At 36.5% G+C, this 17457-nt stretch overlaps 2 protein-coding genes across 2 annotated transcripts; one reads left to right on the forward strand and one right to left on the reverse strand.

Annotated features, from left to right (window-relative positions):
• The first annotated feature begins 1456 nt into the window (after positions 1-1456).
• On the forward strand, positions 1457-4108 carry LOC111400425 (zinc finger MYM-type protein 1-like). The gene has a single exon (XM_023027847.1). It carries the CDS (start codon positions 1457-1459, stop codon positions 4106-4108), a length of 2652 nt encoding a protein of 883 aa, XP_022883615.1.
• A 2205-nt stretch (positions 4109-6313) lies between these two features.
• On the reverse strand, positions 6314-8821 carry LOC111401566 (clavaminate synthase-like protein At3g21360). Its single transcript, XM_023029359.1, has 3 exons — positions 8348-8821; positions 7196-7449; positions 6314-6864 (listed from the first exon to the last, which is right to left on the reverse strand). Exons 1-3 carry the CDS (start codon positions 8708-8710, stop codon positions 6504-6506), a joined length of 978 nt encoding a protein of 325 aa, XP_022885127.1. The 5' UTR covers positions 8711-8821; the 3' UTR covers positions 6314-6503.
• Positions 8822-17457: the final 8636 nt, after the last annotated feature.

Raw genomic sequence — 17457 nt, forward strand, 5'->3', positions numbered from 1 at the left:
AGTCCGATTTTGTATTTCTTCAGCATGAATTTTGTCTTGCACAGTTGCACGTGTCACAAATCCTCAGGATAAAGCTAATTTCATTTTTTTCTAAATTTTGAAGTCTTAAATTGTCACGTTACTTCTTATAATCGTACATAAATAGTCATTTTCTTTGTTATATTATTGCCGTATTTGATATGTACATATGATTTAATTTATCTATAAAATACAATTGAAACTTACTTGATCAGCAGAGTCTTAGGACATCTCCAACGGTTGCACCATTACCAATGCAATTATGCAATACCAAACTTTGCACTATTTTGATGAAAAGCATCAAATATGGTGCAACACTATTCATTACACCATTTTTTGCACCAAATGATGCAAGATATCGTTGGTACGATAGACATTCGTATAAAAATGCATTAATGATACTTTTACGATAAACACGAACGTATATTCATCTTACTACAATCTATCATTTCTTCTAGCATAATCTGAAATATAATACAGTATATGCATTATTTTCTTAGCCTCAAAAAAAAAAAAATAAATAAATAAAAATTCAAAACTTGCTAAATATATTTGACATATAAATAGTAACACACATTAATTATTCACGTTATAGACAGAGGCACTGGCGGACCGGGGGGGGGCATGCAGGGTTAATTGACCCCCCAGTTTTTAGGATTTTTTTTTTTAAATATTAGGTCAAAATTAAAATAGACAAAGGTCACAACTCACAAACCCAACATTTCTTCCCTGCTTGGCAGACAACGATTTCTCTCTCTCTCACTCGACTCTCGTCTCTCACTCTCCGGCAGCGGCACTGCGGCAGCCCGGCTCTTGCACAGACAGCACAGTGCACTCCTTCCCACCGCCGACCACCAGTTCCTTGCTTCTACAGATTCACAGACTTACTCTTTCCTAAGCAGTCGGCCACCCCCACCTGGACCGCTTCGCCTTCGCGCCTGACCTGCCTGGCTGCCTCCATGCGACTGCAACAATCGACGCCGGACCCGGGCTTACCATTTTTACTGACTTGAAAGTTGAAGGTTAGAAGCTTTACCTGCTTTGCATATTTTTTATTGCTTAGTGCTTAGCCAGTTAACCTGCTTTGCTGCCGCCTGCCTGCCTCTCTGCTATTAGAGTGTTAGTTACTTCTATTTCTTGAATTGGATTTATGTACAATACAATTAATCAATTATGATTCCTGTTCAGTTTCCTGCCCAATAAATGTAATTTAGGGATTTCTGAATTCTGATTTAGGGCTTTGATTTAGGAAATTGACCAATTTCTGATTTTGGGTTTGTTACTTATTTATATGTAAATTGATAATCTTGATTTGGAATTGGGAAGATTGAAAATTTGAAATTGTCTGACTTTTGGTAGGAAATTAGGTATGACATAGTATAAACTGATTTAGGCATTTCTAATCATGTTGATTTTTCATTTTTGGTTTGTTTCAGTTATGGAAAAATACTTTAAACGTACATCTGCGATTTCCTGTGATGAACAAAATATTGATGAAAGGAATGTTCGAAAGAAAAGGGATGAAAACGATGTTCGAGATGTTGATGTTGGGGGTATTGGAGATGTTGATGTTGGAGATGTTGATGTTGGAGATGTTGATGTTGGAGATGTTGATGTTGGAGATGTTGATGTTGGAGATGTTGATGTTGGAGATGTTGATGTTGGAGATGTTGATGTTGGAGATGTTGATGTTGGAGATGTTGATGTTGGAGATGTTGATGTTGGAGATGTTGGAGACGTTGGGGGTATTGGAGAGGTTGGAGATGTTGATGTTGGATTTGGGGGTATTGGTGACGTTGGAAATGTTGAGGATATTGGAGATGTTGGAAATAGTGGAGATGTTGGGGATGTTGATGTTGCACAGCTTCCCTCTGATCCTGGATTGAGAGTTCCAATACAAAATTATGATATTAATATTCGAGATGTGATTCGAAGAGCATATATGCAAAGAGGTCCTTGTCAGCCTCGCAATCATATATTTCCACCCACAAGAATAGGTAAAATAGACCGACGATTTTGTGTTTCGTGGTATAATGAGCATCCCACTTGGTTGGAATACAGTATAGCAAATGATGCAGTTTTTTGCTTTTATTGTTATCTTTTCGGTTTGAATGGTGGTTCATTTGTTAAAGGTGGATTCTCAAATTGGAAAAAGAAAGAATATATAAGAAAACACGTTGGGGCTTCAAGTAGTGCACACAATCAAGCTCGGGTCAAATATGAATTGTTCAAGAATCAAGAACAAAGTATTAGATCTTGTCTCGTTAAACAATCGCATCAAGCTCGAACAAATTATCGAATCCGATTAAATGCTTCAATTGATTGTGTTCGATTTCTTCTACGACAAAGGATGGCATTTCGTGGACATGATGAATATGAAGATTCAAACAATCAAGGAAACTTTCTTGAACTATTGCATTGGTTGTGTGATCATAATCCTGAGATTAAGGCCGTTGCTTTGACAAATGCACTTGAGAATTTGAAATTAACATCACCAAGAGTGCAAAAAGATATTGTAAGTGCTATTGCTTCTGAATGTCTGCATGTGATTATTGAAAATGTTCGTGATAGTTTCTTCTTAATTTTAGTTTATGAATCTCGAGACATTTCTGTGAAAGAGCAAATGTCAGTTGTCATTTGTTATGTGAAGAATGGGTGTATATTGGAACATTTTATTGGTGTCATTCATGTTTTGAATACCACAGCTGCCTCACTTAAGGCTGCAATTGATCAATTATTCTCAACGCATAGTTTAAGCATATCTAATTTGAGAGACCAGGGATATGATGGAGCTAGTAACATGCGAGGTGAGTATAATGGCCTCAAAGCACTTATTTTGAAAGAAAATCCAAGTGCTTACTATATTCATTGCTTTGCTCATCAACTTCAATTAGCTCTTGTAGCCGTGGCACAGAAACATCCGAAGATTGAAACTTTCTTAACTAGAGTACATAGATTGGTGAATATTGTTGGAGGATCAGCTAAACGGAGTGATCTTATTCGAGAGAATCAAAGATTGAAAATTCTTGAATCACTCAGTATTGGTGAAATATCAAGCGGACGAGGTCTCAATCAAGAAATTACTCTTCAGCGTCCTGGGGATACACGTTGGGGCTCTCACTATAGTTGTTTAATTAACTTGATTACCATGTTTTCAACTATAGTCGAAGTCATTGAGATGATTGCTACTGATTCTACAAGTACCGGAACAAGAGGTGATGCATGCATGTCATTGGAGTTGATGTTAAGATTTGAATTTGCATTTAATCTATATCTCATGAAAAAGATTTTAGGGATTTCAAACGAATTGTCAAAAGCATTACAAAGAAAAGATCAAGATATTGTTAATGCTACGAAATTGGTGCAAATATGTAAAACACAACTCCAAACCATGAGAGATGATGGATGGGATTCTTTTTTGGGAGTGGTTTGTTCGTTTTGTGAAACTCACAAGATCAATGTTCCCGATATGGATGATATGTTCATAACTGTAGGTCGTTCACGGCGTGAGACAGTGACAAATTTGCATCATTTTCGTGTGGAAATGTTTTATGCCGTCATTGATATGCAACTTCAAGAGTTGAATGATCGTTTTTCTGAAGCAAATAGTGACTTGCTTATTTGTGTTGCATGTTTATCTCCAAATAATTCATTTGCTGCTTTTGACAAGATCAAATTGATTCGACTATGTCAGTATTATCCGGTAGATTTTGATGCAGCAGATATTCTAGAACTTGATGATCAACTAGATACGTATATTATTGATATGCGCACTTCTGAAGACTTTGAAGAATTACAAGGCATTAGTGATCTTGCACAGAAATTGGTTGTGAAGAATAAACATGAAGTGTATCCATTAGTCTACAAACTTGTGACACTAACCTTAGTTCTTCCCGTGGCTACTGCTACAGTCGAAAGAGCATTTTCTGCGATGACTTACGTCAAAAATCGTCTGCGCAATCGAATTGGAGATCAATGGTTGAATGATAGTTTGATTGCATATATTGAGAAGGATGTTTTTGATAAGATTGAAAATGATGTAATTATTGAACGTTATCAAAGTATGAGAACACGTAGAGAGCAATTGTAATAAGATATATCTTATTTTAATTTTTTCATCACTTTTTTAAAAGTTCGTTACTGACCCCCTAGTCTAAAATGTCTGCGTCCGCCACTGGACAGAGGGGCTTCATACGACATAGATATTTGACGTGAAAATTTATACCGTTCTTATAGCATCGTATAGATTCTAAATTCTGCTCACCTTAAAGAGTAGTTTGCAGGGGTGGAACCAGAAAGATTTGTTAGGGTGGGTTGAAGTTAAATTTTTTTTTTTCAATAAGCTTATACCATAAAAAATGCTCTATGCTCACTAGATTCAATTTAAAAGGTTAAACTCATGATACTCATGACAAAGTGGGTCAAGAATATATTTTCAGACACTCGTTAATTTGGCTTAGATTGGCTTGTGACTCTTGATTTCATCATACAACAATTGTCTTAAAATTCACTTTAGAAGTGTTGAGCCCAGCCCCCTCTCCATCCGCCCATAGTTTGGCTTGGATTGGCTTGGGATTCTTGATTTCATCATACAACAATTGTCATAAAATTCATTTTAAAAGTGTTCTAATATTCTTCACAGTGATCTTGAAGTTAAAATATATACTTCATGGATGGTATCATAAAAGGCCTAGATAATGGTTTAGGTTCTTCCACTGGAACGAAATCCATAGTGGAAAAATTAATTTATTGGTGGCACCGTACACCAAAGATCAAGAAATACAGGGAAGTGGGTTTGGTGGCACCACTAAAGGCTTGATTTCTCTGCTTAAACTCGAGACAAGAATGTTCAGGTTAACATTTCAAATGGTCATTAAACTTTACACAGTATCTAATTATTGACCATTAGGTTTTAATAGTTTTTCTAATGGTAATCGAACTTAGCAAATTGTTATCTCACTGTCATTAAACTTTAAAAGTTTCTTCAGATGATTATCGAATTTGTTAAATTGTTATCCTGTTGATCATTAACTTTAAAAGTTATACGAATGGTCACTGAATTTATCAAATCGTTATTACATTCATCTTACGATAACTTACCATTAAAAATTCAATGGACTCATTTACGTGGCAAATGATCACGATGATTGGTCATTAGTTGAAGATAAATTAGTCAATACGTGCTTTATAAAAAATGCGATCAATGGGAATAAACAGAAAATGTATTTTGTAACAATGATTTTTTGGATAATATGTAGTTGAAAGATAATAAAAAAATTTAAGTTTACGTGTAATTTTATTTTATGGAAGAATGTGTGATTTAAAATAAATTTTGAAAATAATGGAGCTCAAACATGGATAAATGAAAGTACATCTAAGCAAAAAGAAGACAAGCAAAGGTTAAAATTTATGAACATTTTTTATATGTGCTTTTAATATATGGAAGCACGTTTTTGATTGGTTTGTCGTGAATTAATAACAATAATGTGCCATATCAGCATTTTCATTTGTCACATTAGTAAGTTCATCAATTTTCTAATGGTGAGTTACTGAGTGATGGCTGGGGATAACAATTTATAAGTTCGATGATTATTCGAAAAACTTCTAAAGTTCATGACCAAAAGGATAACGATTTTATAAATTTGGTGACCATTTGAGAAACTTTTAAAGTTTAATAGCTAATGGGATAACAATTTGATAAATTTGGTAACCGTTCAAAAAAAATTTAAAATTTTATGACACGTGAAAAATATGGCACCACTTGCACTCTTAGTAACTGCACCAAGAGTGCTTCAGTATTTAACAAGTTTCTAACTAGAACACGTCAATTTTACCTTATTATCAAGAATTGACAAATGATACTCATTTGTTAGGTGATCTTATAATTCAAGTTCAAGCAACTTATTGGACACATTATAAAGTGAATATCGAGATTTTCTTGACATTCTCATTGCTTGCTATGAGACTTATTCGTACGAACTATTACAATCGGAATAGTTTTACCATCTACATACCAAGTAGGATCGTAGACACATTCATTCGACGTGTGTACCATGGAGGTCATGCTAATGTTTATGTCATGGGCTATTCCCAAAACTATCACACACCAGCGTGATACTGTCACTTAATTCTCAACACTCAAAAGTCACCAACAAGGCTACATGCCTACAACTTTAAATAGGAAAGGAGTAGAAATTTCAATTTTGAATGTTGAGTAGTCAGTCCTATTTCTTCCTAAAAATTGAAAATTTCTACATGTTAAGATGGTATTCAAATGCAAATTATAAGATACCTGATGAAAACCTCAAGCCTCGCACCACATACAGAAACTTTTATTTCATATATACGGGGTACAGGTCAAATATTTTTCCACGGCATATGATAATTGTGCTTGAACAGAACTGAAGGAAAAATTATTATAATTAAGACTTAGAAAGCGTTATTTAGATACAAAGATTCAGCAAGCTATTGCCAGAGAACTTCTCTTACTTGCAAAGTGAAGCCAAGACGCGTCGAGGAGAAGAGAATGGCCTTCGAGAGTGAAGAACAGCCAAATTATCGATCAATAACACATCTCCTTCCTTCCATGGTATGACAACACTTTCGTCTTCTAAGATTCTTAGACAGTCGTAGATAATATGAGATGGTAATGGTTTTCCATCCCCAAAAGTGACTGCCTTGACCGGATCATTTCGTGCATCTTCCCAGCCGGTATAAGCAGCAACCATGCTGTTGAACCAAATCTTGCGCTGTCTTGTTTTGTCGAATTTAATTGCTGGGATAGGGCCCATTATGGTTTTCACTCCATCCTCCGTCCATTCCAGCTTCATGTTTAACTTAGCAGCCCTGATAAGTGTTCAGTTAGTCTTCCATTATTTGACTATTTTCAGGTAAAACACTTTAAGAATTTAGTGACCTATAGTTGTCTGGACCGGCAACCAAAGTTTGCAAACAGAGAAACCCATTATGCACACGATAATGCAATGATAGAAAAGGAAATAAAAAGTAGATTGGAATGATTAATGAATGTTGTCTTTTGTTCTAGTAACAAGAAAATTCAATACAAGTTTGCCATTGAAAAGGTTTTTTCTGAAAGTCTAAAACCAAGCTAAACACAGCAAAAGTACAAGTCACCAAAATGGAACAATTCTAAGATAAATAGGTGAAGAGTACAAACCTTTCCTCGGCCACACTCTTCTCTTTAGTCAAGAACGTCGACTTCCACCCACGGCCAATTGGGGATGAAGGGTCGTCCTCTTCTCCCAGTACTCGAGTATATATTAATCCATGCTCTTCCAATTTTTGAACAAAGTCCAGGTAATTCTCTTTCATCTTCTCATAGACAACATGACTTAGAACAATAGGGGTTTCTCCCCCATTAACAGGCTCCACTTCACAAAAGAAAAACAGTTTGGAAGGATACTCGGGAACCTGTTGCAGACACGCAGTGAAGTCCAGTTCAAGTTGTAGGTCAACATGGAGAGTGAATGACCAATGAATAAAGTCGAAGGCATAAAATTTACCTACTAATTTCCCAATCAATTCAGCATTGATAAAAGATGGATTCACGCAATCATTTCCATAACTATCATATATCGTAAAATTTATGTAAAAATCTTTGCAACATATTGTTTTTAGATGATCTGTCCGTATAATCTACTTCTAAAATAAAAAAACTTAACTAATGAAACTCTATTTCTTCAATCTTACAACTCAAACATCTTAGATCTGAGCCCATTCTAAACAAACAAGCTAGCAATAGCATGTAGGAGTACACCATGTGAATTGCAGCAAAACTCACAAAGTAAATAATGAAGGGAAATCAGAGATAATTGTCATGGTCCCATTTTTAACCACTACCATCAAATAACTCAATTTTCTTGCCATGAACTATTTGTTTCAATGAATTAGTTCGAACCAAAACTGTAGATGAAGGGCATATACTGAAAAGATTCATATGATTTTGTTATTCGAATTTAAGTTACTGAAATCTAAGAACTCGGCCTCCTCCGCATTTTCAATACGAACCAGCCTTTGATTAGGAATAATTTGTGATAAAACAATCAACACTGCAGCTAAATTTCCAGATATTGATTAAATGCAGCCAATTTCTCAAATTTTACAAATCCATTGTGCAAATTTAACTATATCCCACTTATATATACACGAATTCAAGAATTATAGACTACTATTACAAGATTATGGAATAGTACCCCAAACATATGCATATAAAACGAAGAAAAAGCATCAAATTACGCTAAGGATTGTAATTTCTCAGCTGTAATCTCAATTACAAGAGCAACATTAAGAAAAACAAAATCAAACTGACCTGAGCCATCTCGTGATGGAAAGGGATTTTTTGGTCTGGCGGGGATTCATTGGCAGTGAAAACTCGGCCAACAACGTTAGTCCTCGGAGCAGCGCCGCCCACATACGGCAATTCCTCGTATCCAAACGCGTCAACGACGTCGTTGAAGTCAGCAGCAGTGGGTACTGAAAAACCCCTAAAAAGAATAGCGCCGTGTTGATGCAGAACAGAGTCTAGCCATGGCTTTTGATCTTTAATGGCGTCAGTAAAACTATGAAATTCTACTGAATTTCTCGAGCCGGGAGATAATACTTTGGGAAAAACAAGCCCATCAAAGATTTTCTGCTGAGGAATCTTGATTTCTGTGAAGAAATTTTGAGTCATCTTTGATTATCAATATCTGTTACACATTTTTCTTCTTTTCTAGTGTGTCGTGGGATTCTTGAGATAATCGGACAAAACAAAATGTTCCAATCATTTTGATTTGTTTAGGTGTTTCTTGTTTTTATGTGAATTTTGATTTTTTGATTTTTGATTTTTTTTGATTTATTTATGTGAATTTAGATTTATTTACTTGGACGTAATGAAGTCTAGGTTCAACTCACTGCAATGACCATACTAGACTGAATGGTGACAGAATTTTAAGACGGGTTGTGCTATGGGGTAAGGCCCTGTCCAAGCTGATTAACCCTTTTAAGACATAGGACAAATGAAGCGATAAAATTTTGGGTTACCGGTGTATACAAAATGATAAATGGGTTGAAAGTGATCGGCTTGAATACCAAACTTTACATTTCAAAAATAGCACAATCACCTGAAGTCCCCTAAGAAGTAAAATAAGAGAGTTACAATCAAGGAAAAATTTCATAAGTAAAAAATTAATTATGGCACATTTCAAAAACAAGAAAATAAGTTTTAAATTTCAAAAATCAGATTTTCATTAAAAATTATTTATAATTTAATTAATTAATTATTTTAGTAATTAAATATATTGAAGTCACATATTTATATAATTTGGTTACAAATCACAAATTTTATGTCGCAAATTATTTTATGGTCACAATTCAAAAATTTTATAAGCCACAGTTTGTTCATCTGTCATAAATTAAAAAGTTTATAAGTCACAATTTATTTATTGATCACAAATCACAAATATTACAAGTCACAATTTATTAGACAGTCACAAATTATCAAATTATCGGTCAGAGATTAATAATTTTTTAGGTCACAAAGTATTTTCAGGTCACAATTTATCTTTTTCATTGGTCACAGATTAATTAATTTAATAATAACAGTCAACCAAATAATTTGTGACCACCTCCAACACTTTCGATTTGCAGTCACAATTTTCTGGTCACGTATCCAATTGTGAGTCACAAATCAACCAAACCACCACGACCATCGCCGCGACCAATTGTGCCTCCCAAATTGTGAGTCACAATCACAATTTTTAGGTCACGGATCCAATTATTTGTCACAAAATCAACCAAACTGCCATGATCGCTACGACCACCACAGTACCTTTGCACCACTGCCTTATTCATCACCACCACCAGCACGAGATCCATCAGCACCATTCCACCCACTATCACAACCTTTGTACCACCGCCACGAAGACTATCACCACCGGCTCTAGATCTACCACTAGCAACACGAGATCCACCAACACCAGTACCAATAAAATACCCCCAACCTCACCAAACCATGGAAATCGTCACCGCTACTAATAACCAACAAAACAAACAAGATCTGGCTTGGTAGCCATCATTCACATACAAAAAAATCACCCCAAAAAATCATATCAAACCATGCCAGCCACAAGCAACAAATCGCAAACAATGGTCGATGCTGGTATACAAATCGATACAAATCACAAACAATGACGACGCAATACCTCTACAAGCTGTGCCCGACGACACATCCTCTTCTACGCTGGTTATGAGCGACGACCCTCGCATTGACGAATGATAGGAGATATGGGGCGCGACTGCAATGCCGCTTCAATAGAAGAGAACGATGTGACCGTAGAGATGAGTAGTGGTGCGAGGTTGCACTATTCAGGCGATAATAGAGAGAAAGAGAGAGGCGATAATAGAGAGAGAGAGAGAGAGAGAGAGAGAGAGAGAGAGAGTCGAGGGAATTGAGAGAGAGAGGAGGATTACAAATAGAGATGAGGAGGATTACAACTGAATTTGTTGTACAGGGGTTCGAGAGCCTAAAGACTTTTGACAATGTCAGATAGTCTAACACTCCCGCAAATGGATAATAGTTGAAACACATTATGGTCTAGCACTTGATAAATACATCTGCCACTTGATCTTGAGTAGAAATATGTCTTACTTGTTTGCCATTGTTCACCACTCTTTCTCTGATAAAATGATAGTCGGCCTCCACATGTTTTGTCCTAATATGAAACATTGGATTTGACTCCAAAGCAATAGCACTTTTGTTATCTTACTAGAGGACTAGTGGGGAATATAATGAAATTGCAGTTCTCGCAGTAGCATCTAGAGCCAATATAACTCGGCAGTAGTCAATGTCATAGATCTGAAGTCAGCTTTTGTATTGGATTTTGAGACTACATCTTGCTTTATTGCACTCCAAGATATAAGATTTAGGCCAAGAAACACACCATATTCACTTGTAGATTTTCTACATATGGAGACCCTGCCCAATTGGAATCACGAAAAACATATAAAGATATGGATAATGAGTATATAATAACCCATCATCAATACATATGCAGTCAAAATTCGATATATTTTTATCAATAAATTCCCTAGTTTGCTCCATATACGCTTCTTCATCCAGAATACCATGGAGGAAAGCATTTGATACATTCAATTGCCGAATTGGCCAATTAAATGTGACTACTATTGTTAAAATCAATTGTATGGTAGTTGGATTTATTATTGATGAAAAAGTCAACTAAACTCCTTTAATTATCTACCAGTCTTGCTTTGAATCTCTACACACTATCACCTTGTTTCCTTTTAATTTTGTAGACCCATTTATCTCAAACCACATGCTTATTATGAGTAAAGTAGTTAAGAAATGACCTTTGGACTTCCTGGGCGGAGCAAGGCTGCTTCTGCTACTCTTGTGATAAATGAACACCTATAAAAGAGGTTGAGGCTTTCTCCCTCGTTGTACCTTTGATGTAAGAATTAGTAAAATGGATTATTTATGTGGTGACTTAGGAAAAAAGAGAGGAAGCCAAAAATGTGTTGTGAAAAAGATCTACCTAACACGTCTTTGTAGCATTTATAGGCATTCAAAATCATATAATCGCTAGGTGGTTTTTGGCCACATGTATGGTGAAAATCGTCCACTCACCAGACGATTTTTACCAATGTACTTAGTGATCAACATCCATCAACTGAGCTACTAAGAGTGACCCATGATAACCATTAGGCGGTTTTCAATTAATTAAAAGGATGTTCAGACAATTGGAAGTTATAATAGTCTATCTTTTACAGTGCTTGTCAGGCTAACATAATGGTAGACGAACTTGCATAGCTGTGACGATCAAGCATATTAGTAGATGGACTAACATAGTACTAGTCAGGCTAGCATAGTGGTAGACGAACTAAGTTAGCAATAATTGAGTTAGCATAGCAATAGTCAGGCTATTGCCTTCACTTGATTGGCCTTCGTAGTTCGCTTCCCATATCATATAGCATCATTAGCCTTTTTTGTCTCTTATTGATGGTTATCGTTAAGGGGTAGCACACTCACTTGTAAACTCCATTTTTTTGTTCTACTATATATTGACATTTGGTAGCGCATAAGTGAATTGATCGTGCCAAATGGCGAAGTGCAATAGGTCTAGTAGCCTAGTGCACTTGGCACCCCATGAGTGGGTTAGCATTTGGCGAGGGGGGGGAGGGGTTTAAAGGTTGGGTCCATCTAAAGGAGAAGGTGTTTTCCTTTTTATTTTTTCTCCCTTTATGAACCCAAGCCGCTCCTCAAATCTCCTCACATTTAAGGTAATATCTTCCTTAGACTCTCTTTCTATTAAAAATATTTAGTCTTTAGTTTCATTCCATCAAAGTATACAAGACAATTTTATCATTTTCCTCAAACAAAATTGAAAATGAAAGAGGGAGCGGCTCGACCGACCTATCGTTGAATGGACCGATCAACCAGCAACAATGATGGTCGATCGGCCATCCCCTTAGTTGGTTGGTTGACCAACTCCCCTCATGGGGTTGTCATTCTCCTTAGTTTGTTGATAGCCCGACACATTATATTGATTCTTATTTCTTTAAACCACGTTCTCCTAAAAAATCATATTTGCTCTTCTAAGTCTCCATACCAAAGTCTTGAAATTGGACGGGATCTGAGGGCGAGGTTGTAGTTATTAGAATTCCACAAGAGTCTAGTTCTTATAATTCTTCAGCTAAATTGAAAAAATGTTTGAAAGTTAGCCTGAGTCGACGATTATGTATATAGGGTCCCAAATCCAACGTTGAACTTCTCGAGTTCGATCCCCATGACGTCACCATGTTCAAGGATAATATGGATGGAAGTTTTATATTTCCTATCCATCATTTCTTTATTTCAATCTTCAATGAGTTCTACCTTGCTCCTAATCAAATAAATTCCAATGCGTAAAGGAAGACACTATATTTCTTATACATTTGTCGAAGTAAAGCAGTGGATGAAAGTCTCGATATTTCTTTATTCGACCTTCCAAAGGCTAATTCTCAATCAATACTAGACATCCTTAAACTCATCTCTTCAACAGTCATGTCGAGCTTACTCCTTTCTTGAGAAAATAAATATGATAATTGACCCACATACTACCTCTTGTATCCCTCTTATCCTCAGTTTTGATCGTGATGAAGATGTTGATATTGGGGAACGGTCAACCTATTGGTAGGCTCTTATTTATTGCTTTAACTTTTATACTTGCACGTATTTTCACTTCTTGTTCTTCGAGCACAATAAACTTTAATGTGTACATACGTGTATGGACTTCAACTTGGTTGAAGCTTTGAACTCACAACCCGAGTTTGAGAATGATGAGGGGTTTCTTTCTGCTCTTATAGGCTTTCGTTTATTTTTTTAGTTTTACATTTACATACATCTTTGTTCATTGTTTTCCAAGTTTGATAAACTTCATTGTCCACATGCAAATTTGGACTTCAACTTACAGGAGCTTTGGATTCGATACCCGCGCCCACGATTGGGAGTGATAAGGGGTTGTCTTTTGTGCCCTAAAAAGGAAAAAAGACTGCAGACAAGGGAAAAGTAAAGTGCATCGGTAAGGAAACTTTACAATTGCTGGATGAGGCTATAGAACCCAGTGCTCGAGCTTAGAAGAGGCGACTTTGAGTTGCATCAAGTCTAAGAGTGAGGGCCCTTCTTTTCCAAGTTTTAAATTCTCCCCGACTCAAGATAATTTAAGCTTTTGCTGTACCTGATCATGCTAGAACCTTGGCTAGATGCAACGTTAATGACATGGAGAGTAGCTTTGTGGTCTATAGTAGGAGGGAATTCTTCTCATTCCACTTCTTTATTTTTATTTATGTTTATGTCCTTGACTTTGTTGAATAGTTGCATTAATATTTTTTTTTTTTTTGCTTCTTAGGTTCTGACTATGCAAACTGTGCTTATTGAGGCGAGTCACCGTCTAACATCAAAGTTGAAAGCTCTGGAGGAGAAAAAGAATAAAAAAAAGGAGGAGCATCACTTCAAGAAAAAATTCTCTTCTTTGAAGAAGTTTCTCGACCCTTCAGAGGCTTAGGTCGGTGAGCAAGAAAAAGAAATTGATAATTTGTAATCAACTTTAGCCTATGCACAGAAGAAGGCAGTAGAGCGATATAAAGCTTCTTCAGAGTATGCTAGGGTCATGAATTCATATAAGGAAAAGGTAATGGCAGCCTCTATTTCCTTGACCAAAGAGTGGATAGCTATTGAGTATCCTTTTATTGACCCTTCGGTCAATGATAGGCGTAGCACAAGGGGAAAGATGAGAAAGGCACATCATAAGGAGAGGATGGAAGGACTTCACACCTGGAGTGATTTGGTCTTCTATTGTAGATTTTCTAGCCCTACTCATTGGTATTTCTTTTCGTCATTTGGTTGACTAATAGTTTTGAAATATAGGTTGTGAGGTCTAGTGATCTTGGGACTTAACCATTTTTTGGTTTTGAATACTCACAATTAGATCATGGAGTGATTTTAAGCAAATCGATTTTTTAGTTTTGTTGCTCATCGCTAGATCTTAGAGTGATTTCGAGTGAACAAAATTTTTGGTATTACTGTTCATCGCTAGACCTTAGAGCGAATTGGAGCTAACCAATTTTTTGGTTTTGTTACTTACCGCTAGACCTAGATTAATTTTGAGCTAACCAATTTTTTGATATTGTTGCTCATCGCTAGACCGTCAAGCAACTTTGAAGGGTTGGGAAAGTTTGAAGCCCATGTTTCAATCGATCAAGAATCATATTCTCGCATTAACATATATAACTTGCTTGTATTTGGGGACTCAGTAGGCACACCAAAACGTCCAAGCTAGGTTTGCCCTTTCTTAGCTTCCTCATCACCTGCCGCCATTTAGGCTTTTTATTGAATAATACAAATAATTACAATACGGTATGCTTGTAGTAGGCATTGCATTAGAAAAACTGATAAAATATCCTAACGACTATATTTACAAGAAGCATCGTATAACTTTAACTTCCTACTTGACGACATATTGATTGTACTTCTTGAGATGTTCGGCATTCCATGGCTTGCCTAGTGGTTTTCCTTTCAAGTTTTTGAGGATGTAGGCTCCCTTTTCAAGGCAGTGAATCACCTCGTATGGTCCTTTCCAATTTGGCCCAAGCTTAGGGGGAGGGTGCCTTGCTTCTACTGCCTCCTTTAGTATGGATCTCCTGGCAAAAAAAATCATTGGCCTCATCTCTCGATTAAAGTAATCAACGGCCTTTCAATTGTAAGCCGCTATCTTCACAGTTGTATTCTCTCTCATCCCATCAAGTAGGTAAAGTTCCACACTAGTAGCCAAGATGTCGAGCTACTTGACTTTCATCCTATCGGCTTCATTTAGGATTTCCGTAGGGACAACCATTCCATTTTGAAGGACAACTTGAAAGGTATTTTTCCAATTGGTTTTGTAGGGTCGTGTGATATGCCCATGGCACATTAGGCAATTCGTCTGCCCAAAGCTCCAATCTTGTTTTTAAATCCACAATATCATTCAGTTCATTACTTTCGCCTATCCATTCGATTGAGAGTGAACAACGAAAATTAGTTTGTGGTTTATCTGATAGCTTTGAAGCTGTGGTTGTCAAATTGCCTGCCATTATCACTAATGATGTCTCTTGGTATGCTGAACCTACATATAATATTCTTCCACATAAAACTCTAAACCTTAACCATCATGATTGTGGCCAATGATTCTGCCTGGTAAAATAATCAATGGTGATTAGCGAGAATTTTCTTTGCCCTTTAGCCACAAGTAAAGACCTTAAAATATCCATTTCATACTGAAAGAAAGGATATACCCCAAAGATGGCAGACTGTTGCTCAGCTGGAATATGAATCAAATTTCCATGGATTTGACATGCATCACACTTTCTCACCAACTCTTTGGCATCCTCTTTCATAGTAGGCCAATAGTATTCCTAATGCAGAACTTTGAATACGAGGGCAGCCATTCCTTGATGATTGCACGAATTCCTATATGTAATTTGAATAATACTTCACCTGCCTCAGTTGAGTGCAAGACCTTAAGTATGGCATGCGAAACCTCGCTTGTAAAGTAGTCCATCGACATCGCTGTTCAAACTCTCAGCCTACCTCAGAAGCGTTTACCGACATATCCTATACAAGATAACCCATCGATGGGTCCATCCAACTTTTCTTATGCTCCATGTTCACAATGTTGTTCACATATAGAATGCTCGACTATCGCAGGACTTGTACAATTGTTGTGCTAGGTAAATACTTTGGGTTTGCGAATGTAAGCTTACATAAAGTGTCTGCTCGTTCATTGTCTCAACGAAGGACATTGGTTATCTTGAAACTTGTAAATCCTCTTTGCAAGTTTCTAACTTTCATCAAATAGGCTGCCATTTTCTAGTCTCTTACTTCGAATTCTTTTGTCACCTACCTAATTATCAACTGAGATTTACTGCAAATTTTGATTGATGACATTCCCAGTTTGACTGCTAAGCTCAAACCCGTGATTACTGCATTATATTCAGCATCATTATTTGTGTCTGGGAATTCAAACCGCAATTAATACACTAACTCTTCAGATTTCAGTCCTATCATGATGATGCCTGCTCTAAATCCTTTACCGTGTGAGAACCCGTCTATGAAAATTTTTCAATCCACCTCCTGTCCTATGGGTTAGTTTAATGGGGTTCTAAGCTCAGCAATAAAGTCTGTTAGAGCTTTCCCTTACTAGCCATACTTTGCTTAAACTCAATTTCAAACTCATTTTAACTCGATTACCCATTTCAATAGCCTCCCAAAAGTTTCAGGTCGATGTAAAATCTGCTTAATGGGTTGATCAGTCATGATTAGTACTGTGTGAGAGTAGAAATATGGCCTTATCTTTTTAACTACCACAATCAATGTAAACATCTATTGCTTTACAAGGCTATACCGTGTTTCTGCACCTTTTAACGCTTGGGTAACATAGTAGATTGACTTTTATTCCTTTTAAAACTCATTCACCAATATCACACTGACTACCTACGTTGAAACTACCAAAAAATAGACATAACACATCCCCTCGACACGGCCTAGTCAAGATCGGTGGTAGCTAGAGCGTCTGCTTCGAGGGTTCCAGAAATGTTTCACACTCCTTGGTCCATTTAAAGTTGGTTGAGCCCCAATTGCTTTGAATAAATGGTAGCATTTTGTCTACTGCCCGACTCATGAAATGATTTAATGTTGCTACCCTTTCTGTTAGCCTTTGGACCTCCTTCTTATAACCGCACTTTTCATCTCTAGAAGCATGAATCTTATCTAGGTTTATTTCAATGCTAATCCATAAGATCATAAAACCCAAAATCTTTCCACTGGTTGTAACAAAAACAAAATTCTCTGGGTTGAATTTCAACCTATTATGTTGGGCGACATCAAAATGTTTTTTGTAAATTGGCCAC

The sequence above is a fragment of the Olea europaea genome, chromosome 10, assembly GCF_002742605.1.
Source record: "Olea europaea var. sylvestris chromosome 10, O_europaea_v1, whole genome shotgun sequence".
NCBI classification, from domain to species: domain Eukaryota; kingdom Viridiplantae; phylum Streptophyta; class Magnoliopsida; order Lamiales; family Oleaceae; genus Olea; species Olea europaea.

Excerpts from the sequence above, each read along its gene's own strand:
- LOC111401566 (XM_023029359.1), bottom strand. The coding sequence starts at position 8,710 with ATGACTCAAAATTTCTTCACAGAAATCAAGATTCCTCAGCAGAAAATC. Across the intron at positions 7,450-8,347 it reads TCCATCACGAGATGGCTCAG|GTTCCCGAGTATCCTTCCAA; the intron begins GTCAGTTTGATT and ends TGTCTGCAACAG. Across the intron at positions 6,865-7,195 it reads AAGAGTGTGGCCGAGGAAAG|GGCTGCTAAGTTAAACATGA; the intron begins GTTTGTACTCTT and ends AACACTTATCAG.
- LOC111400425 (XM_023027847.1), top strand. The coding sequence starts at position 1,457 with ATGGAAAAATACTTTAAACGTACATCTGCGATTTCCTGTGATGAACAA.